This window comes from Lolium rigidum, chromosome 3 (assembly GCF_022539505.1).
Source record: "Lolium rigidum isolate FL_2022 chromosome 3, APGP_CSIRO_Lrig_0.1, whole genome shotgun sequence".
Taxonomy (NCBI): Eukaryota; Viridiplantae; Streptophyta; class Magnoliopsida; order Poales; family Poaceae; genus Lolium; species Lolium rigidum.
The window spans coordinates 34573130-34580105 of record NC_061510.1 but is presented as its reverse complement, the minus strand read 5'-3'; the positions used below and the strand labels follow the sequence as shown (position 1 = coordinate 34580105).

General features: G+C 46.5%; 2 protein-coding genes across 5 annotated transcripts; one reads left to right on the top strand and one right to left on the bottom strand.

Annotated features, from left to right (window-relative positions):
* Positions 1-368: 368 nt before the first annotated feature.
* On the top strand, positions 369-6533 carry LOC124701411 (heat shock 70 kDa protein BIP2-like). Of its 4 annotated transcripts, XM_047233458.1 has the most exons (7): positions 369-467; positions 664-728; positions 3542-4758; positions 4795-4877; positions 4949-5264; positions 5379-5848; positions 5931-6533. In XM_047233458.1, exons 4-7 carry the CDS (start codon positions 4826-4828, stop codon positions 6458-6460), a joined length of 1368 nt encoding a protein of 455 aa, XP_047089414.1. In that variant the 5' UTR covers positions 369-467; positions 664-728; positions 3542-4758; positions 4795-4825; the 3' UTR covers positions 6461-6533. The 4 variants fall into 4 exon arrangements, with proteins under 4 accessions (XP_047089414.1, XP_047089411.1, XP_047089413.1 ...); XM_047233455.1 differs by having other exon boundaries at positions 3542-4877; XM_047233457.1 differs by lacking the exon at positions 664-728 and having other exon boundaries at positions 377-467; positions 4639-4877.
* Positions 1867-4298, bottom strand: LOC124694636 (aspartyl protease family protein At5g10770-like). The gene is made up of 2 exons (XM_047227603.1): positions 4175-4298; positions 1867-3086 (listed from the first exon to the last, which is right to left on the bottom strand). The coding sequence occupies exons 1-2, from the start codon at positions 4296-4298 to the stop codon at positions 1867-1869; spliced, it is 1344 nt and encodes a 447-aa protein (XP_047083559.1).
* Positions 6534-6976: the final 443 nt, after the last annotated feature.

Below are 6976 nucleotides of genomic sequence, written 5' to 3'. Positions count from 1 at the left end.
ACAAATTGGGTTTTAAAATTAAAATACTAAGGCGTGGCCTATTATTGATGATTTCTAGATAAATTATATTTTTTAGGGGAATATATTGAGTTATATTTTTTTTTGCAGAAATATATTGAGTTATATTAGCGGCAGGAAAACGAAGTGTCATGAATTTTCGACTTGGATTGCTATTTCCTCGTTGAGGCCCACATGAGTGCGGCCACACACCCCATCAGCATTTTGAGTTGGGCCGGCCTAACCTGGGTAGCTGGAGTAGCGACGCGAGGCCCGAATTGCTAACCTAGCCAAGTCCCGACCGATCGACCGCGCAGAAGGAGAACGAACAGAGGGGTCGACTCTACCCTCAAAAAAAAAGAAAAAAAAAACAGAGGCGTCGACTCTCTCTCCTACCCACGAAATCCCACCAAAATCTGCATCAAATCCATGAATTTTGAGGGGGATTTCGACTCTACTCCTCCCCAAAGGTCAATTTCCCCCACACCTCTCAGTTTCACAGGTTAATTTTTCCTTATAGGGCCAATTTCGGAAACCCTAGTTCATGCTCTATAGTTGAAAATCCATGGATTCTAGGATGTATTCACGTAGTTGTAGATCCATATTTGTATGCATGTATCATGTATGAATGGATGTGCTAATTGTTTTCTATATCCTGGTCATAAGGAGGGGACTGCCTAGTCCTCTTGGGGACAGTACATGAGGGGACTGCTCATCCAAAAATGCCGATGGTGCGTATCATAAATACATATATTACACTGTTTCTGTTGCCTGGACGAATGCCGATTAGCTTATTACACTGCTCATATAAAATGTGAATTTGCATTAGCCATGATCACAGCAAGCTGAAACATAACAACTTCATATATCCAACACCCACCTTGGCTTGATCTGATATCTGATGATAAAATAGTGTAGTACGTGAGAGGGAAAATGGAAGAAGCTAATGCAGTAGAAAATGACTAAAGGTTAGATAATGAGCATTGGAGTATTGAATACATCGAAATACATATACTGTTAAAATTCTAATGAACTGTACACGTACACACACCAGTTGGGCCAGACTTCAAACTTTGACTATAATCCCACTTGGTCCCTAACGTAACCAGCTGCTCCCCCAAAAAAGGGTCCAAGGGGTAGGTGAATCTGGATGGTGTCCCAAGTGAGTAGCAGAGTGTTGCATGGTCGGTTTATGGTTTATAAAGGGTGTGCGTGAATATGTGATTGATTGGACAGTGATTAAAGGGGGTTATAGCCCATCAAGGGGCACAGACATAATATTGACACACATTATAATCATTAATTAGTTCAACTTTTCTAGTGAGGCAGGGCCCATTTTAGAGTTTGCATAGAGTCTGGTGTACTACCGTGCCAGCTTGCTTGATGCTATCAGCTGATTGTACCATTTGCGGTGGTCTACTAATTAGTATACAACATTGTATTCAAAACACTTCTGACAGTGCTATGACACTCTGAAGGAATGCAACACTCCATGCGAATTGAGGTTTGTAAGTTTGTTGAGATCTTTCCTAGTAGCAAAGCAGTACACACATGCTGGACTACACTAGACAATTATAAGTTGCTACAAGTATTTGGATTTTAAAATCCAGCACTGAAACAAGAACACACAAAGCCATGAACTAGTGACTACGAAGTAGGAGCAGCAGCAAAATCCGTGTAGCTCAGGGTCGTGCCGCCGCCATCTTCAAGACCAGTGTCAGTTGTCCTGTCTCCCAGAGGAACGCGTCGGCCAAGATGTAGCTGCGGACACAGGTATCGAACACCCATGAGCCAATTAAGAAATATAAATGGATTAACGTAGTAGTTAAGCATACAAGGAAAACTGATGGTCGTACCACGCGGGACTAATCAGCAGTCATCGTTCCGAAATGCAAATTTGCCGCCTTGGATGTCGAAGGTGACGCCGGTAGACCGTGTCGCCGAGTTCCCCAATACCTGTACAGCAGTTCCTAAAGCGGAACCCTTCATGAAATATGTGCATAGTCCATAGTTGGTAGTGAAATAAAATGAGCTCTGGGGTGCCAATCTCAACGTAGCACCCATATCGAATGAAAGCTCCACCACCGGCAGAGCAGACCAGTTCTTGAATGGGCGTAACCAGGCGTCGTCAAAGCACATATAGCCCGGTCCCATGGCAGCAGTACGTGTATATCCGAGGGGTACCAAAGCCTCGGTGATTACCGTCTCAAGTTGGCTGAAGGTAGCAGACCGCAACACTGTCCATCTTGATCCGGTGTCAACAATCATTTCCGAGGGTTCCATGACCAATGGGATCCCGTTGGCCACCACCTTATCCAGCTGCAGTGCATACACAGGATGGTCGCGAGCCAGAAACAAGGGGGTATAAGATGTTGAACCCACACGGCTGTAGTCCCCGATGGACAAGTATCCTGTCTTCTTTTTGTCGCTGGGAAAGCAGTAGCTGAAAGCCTTGTAGCTTACCATCCGTGCTACTTGTGCAAAGAAAGAAAATGGCGCGGCACCAAAACCGAATATGCCAGCCTCATGCTGGTCGTACTTGATGTCCAGGCTGCATCCGAAGACGAAACCAGGGAGACTATAGCCCTTCTCATACTGCCCAATGGCGATTCTGTCTGTCACCAACTTGCCGACGGAATAAGCTGATGATCTTCCGTAAGAGACACTGTAAAGACAACTATCCTCTTTCTCCATACAAGCTTTGGATCCAATACGGAGGGCCGACTGGACCGTGCGACAAATTCGTTCCGAGCACCCAACACGCCTTAAACTCTCAGATTTGTTGGGGTTGAATTTTGAGCCACTGCCCACTTGGTCGTTGCACTTGAGAGTGCAAGGTTCACACTGAACAAAGCAGAGTGGCGATCCAGTATCAATGGAGACAAGGTTCCAGACCGGTGGAGTACCCAGCTCAATGGGCATTAGAAAGGCAAAGTCGTTTATACTGTCATTTCGTATCAAGTCGATAGGAAGGTCCGTCTCAACTAAGCTTTCAGTTGACAATGGACGACCAAAATGTTGTTGGACACATAGGTGGTCCGCGTGAAACAAGGGGAACTCCAGTGCGCCTTCGTAGTTGACAATATGGTCTGTAATGAATTAATGTGCCCAATATAAAAAATGTAAGTGCCTGATTATTAATTTTCCTTTGGCAACACAGTAGAAACATTTTAGAAGAAAGCAATATTTTCTGCTACTATTACTTTTTAAAATATGACACCCCATGGATATTGGATTTGCGCTACTAGTTGCTCAGTCGGTTTTCACAACTTGCACTTGTGTGTATGTGTGTGTACGAACCAAACTATATGCACACAAATGTATATGAACTACAGTAAGATCATGGGTGCATAAATGCTAACACCATTTTCAGAGAGGAATGTATATATCAAGCCTGAACTAAACTAAAGTACTATTACAATATATGTTCTTTACGAAACATAGTGTATTTTGTCTCGCACATAGATATGTATATGCCGTATATTTTATGACATACCTAGTAATTCTTTCTAAAATCATATTCCACGTTATTTTTCTTGCGTAGATAAATGAAAGCGTAACTAATTAGCACGAAAAAGAGGAAGAAGCAATACCGAAGCTGGAAGAGGGGCAGCCGGTGCAAGAAGACATCATTGATACAAGAATTAAGAGGAGCATCACCCTGAGATACCCGATGCTGTATGGCATATTTCTTAGAGAGTGCACCAACCTGCACCGATCAAATAATTGTAGTATTGGTCCTAAGATGATCTAGATATAGCTTATTATTCCTCAAAAGAAGGTAAACAATTTTATTCCCTTGATAGAGTAGTATACCATAGAGATAGAATAGCTCCTGCACCCAATGGCAGTCCAGCGTGCACAGTGCCGCCGGCGACTAGGCCATCAAGAGGAGTAGTAGTACTGTAAACAAGAACGATAACGAGGCCGGAGGAATACATCAAAACGTGTAAGCAATCAACAAAGGAAAATTAGTGGAGTAGTATTTACAAGTAGCCCTACTTTAGATGTTGAAGGGCTAAAATTAAATAGCACGTTGGGTCATCCAACCAAGTGCAGATTTTGCATCGTGCTGGTTCATCCAACCAATTGGAGAGAAACTGAAATGGGACAAAGTTAGTAAAAGCTAGCGCTGGACCAGTCTAAACTTGCATGCATATGCAAGAAGAACTAGTACATACAGCTTCCAAAATACCAAATGCTAGAGTACCAACCCTGACAAGCCAAAAGATAGTGATCGAGATGAGGACGCCGCCGGCTAGTAAGGCCACCGGCCTAACGCCACCACCGGGCAGCGGCATTGGAGCGTAAAAACGAGTGGATATTGGTGCAGAGGAAACCAGACAGATCATCTTCTTTGTACAGAGGGGGAGTGTGGGTCTGTATGTATTGCAGATTAGGAGATCAAGGTTCAAGCAAGAGGTTCGATCGAGCAGTTGAGGCATGCGTCCACTGTGTTGCCTCCTCACTTCTCCTCTATGCTTGGGGAAAATATTGTGATCGTCCTGCACATCAGGGTCCCATGTTCCAGCCAGTGTTTCAGAGTCTCTCACGGACAGCACTACGGCAGGCACACATCTGTACGGGTGCTTTTACAGGAGTTCGATCTGATCACTGGTTCTTTCTGCTGGACCTCTGTAGATCGAGAAGTATACGTATTGGTGTTGGACTACGACACTGCCTGCAAGATCATCCCTGATATATACAGGCCGCACGCACAAAGCGCTGCCTAGCTAGCAGCACCGATCAAGAAACTAGTTGGCTCGCAAAAGACTCATCTTCTCTACCTCCAATGGCTCTCGCAAAAGACTCATCTTCTCTACCTCCAATGGCGGCAACTCGTCTTCTCTACCTGGGCGTTCTACTGTTCCTCACCATGGGTGGGTGACCGGCTCTCCTTTTATCATCCTAGCCGATCTTCCTAGCCTAATTTGATTTTCTTGACATGCAGCAGCGTCGACATTGGGGGTGGAGGCGTTTGGCCTCCCGCGAGGCGTGTCGTCTGCCGACTGCGCCTACAAATTGCAGCAGTACGCAACAATCCCGCTGTCCAGTCCGGGTGAGGCGGCCATCCACCTCGGCAACACCAAGTCCTGCATCGCTGGCTATGGAGGCCGCTGGGATCCCTACACCGCGTACCAGTTCTGCATCCCATCCTGGGTCGCCTTCACAGACAATGGCACCCTCGTTGGAGAGGCTGCTCTGCAACACGCGGCCATCAACCCTGGCACGGCCGTCTCAGGCTTTAAGCGCCTCTTCGGCATCAGGTAAGTAGTTCAATTTCTTACTTAATTACACGCTTTGCCTTAAAAAAAAACTTTGTTGCACAATTGATCGAGACTGGCTGGATTATTCTTTGCTTCCTGCAATTGTTCGTATAGGATTAACGATGAGATGGTCAAGAGAGAGGCAGATCTAGTGCCGTACAAGTTCACCGAGCAGATTGGGAGATGCGGCATCCAGGTGGAGACCGAGCAAGGCCAGGTGATGAATTTCCTTCCCGAGCGTGTGGCGGGCATCCTCATCGCCGAGCTGAAGAAGATGGCAGAGGCACACCTTGGCCACAAGATCGGGTACGCAGTTGTCACCGCCCCCGCGCACTTCGGCGATGCTCTAAGGAGTAGTTCTATCAGGAACGAAGCTGCGCGTTTGCATGGTGGATTCAGTGCTGTCAACGTCGTCGACGAGCAGGTCGCGGCAGCCGCGGCATACCGCCTTCACGAGAAGAGGGGCGACGGCAAGGTCGTACTTGTTGTCCATCTCGGTGGCCGCACGACCCATGCCACCAAGTTCAAGTTCAAGGATGGTTCCGGTCGTCTCCTCCAAGAACGCCATGATATCTACCTAGGAGGTACTTGCGCACCGCATACACAGCTACAGATTTTGTTCAGTCTCCGAGGGAAGAGGTTAAAATCTTCATTTCTTCCATGCAGGTGACGACTTCACTAACAGGGTTGTGGACTACTTCGTGGAGCTCATCAAGGAGAAGCATCACCGGGACATCAGAGGGGACGAGGGTGCTCTACGGAAGCTGAGGGCAGATTGCGAGATGGCCAAGAAGGCACTGAGCAACCGAGAAGGTGTCCTTGTGAACGTCGAGTCGGTTCTTGACCAAGGCTCAAGTTTATACGAAGAGTTCACGCGGTCCAAGTTCGAGGAGCTCAATGGTGACCTCATGGCGAGAGTCATTGAGATGGTGGAGATGGTGGTGCTGGGAGGTGCCCCTGCTTCCCAATTGCGCAGCCACCAGGATGCCATTGATGAGATCATTCTCGTCGGTGGAAGTGTGAGGATCCCCATGGTTACGCAGGTCATTGAGGATTACTTCCATGGCAGGGGGCTAATCAGGGATGAGGAGGCGGTGATACGAGGCGCCGCTCTTTTGTCCCGCCCCGAGTCTGCTAGATATGTGGAGGAATGCTACAATGGAGGAGTGTCAGGGCCTCTTTGGTTGGCGAGTTAGGAATTAGGGACATCAAAAATAGGATCGGAAAGCAATTTTTTTAATTTTTTTGTGTTGGTGTACATGAAGGGAAAAGAGGAAATAATATGGCTGGTTACAAAGCTTATCGAGGATGGTCACTTTTCCTTGTTTTAGGAGCAAACCCGTCACAATCTGACACGCTGACTCCGTCACAACCTGAGACGCTGACCACCAGTTTTTTTTAGGGAATGCCATTGGCTAGCTTTATTGATAATTAAAAACAATTACATCATCTATAAAAAGTGGTATAATATAAAGCTAAGGATCATCGTTCCAGGTACAAGAAATAGAAATGATAAAACTATTCCTATTGATCTCGCGAGCGACCGAATTAGCTTTCCCTAAGGCAATGTATGAACTCCACCTTTGTAAAACCCAATGTCAGGGAGGGAGTGGAGGAGCCCCTACAGCGAGAGTGAGACCTAGGGTTTAGGTGTGGAGTGTTGGTGGGTTATGCTGATTGTTTGCAATCGGTTGTAATCTCTTGTAATATTG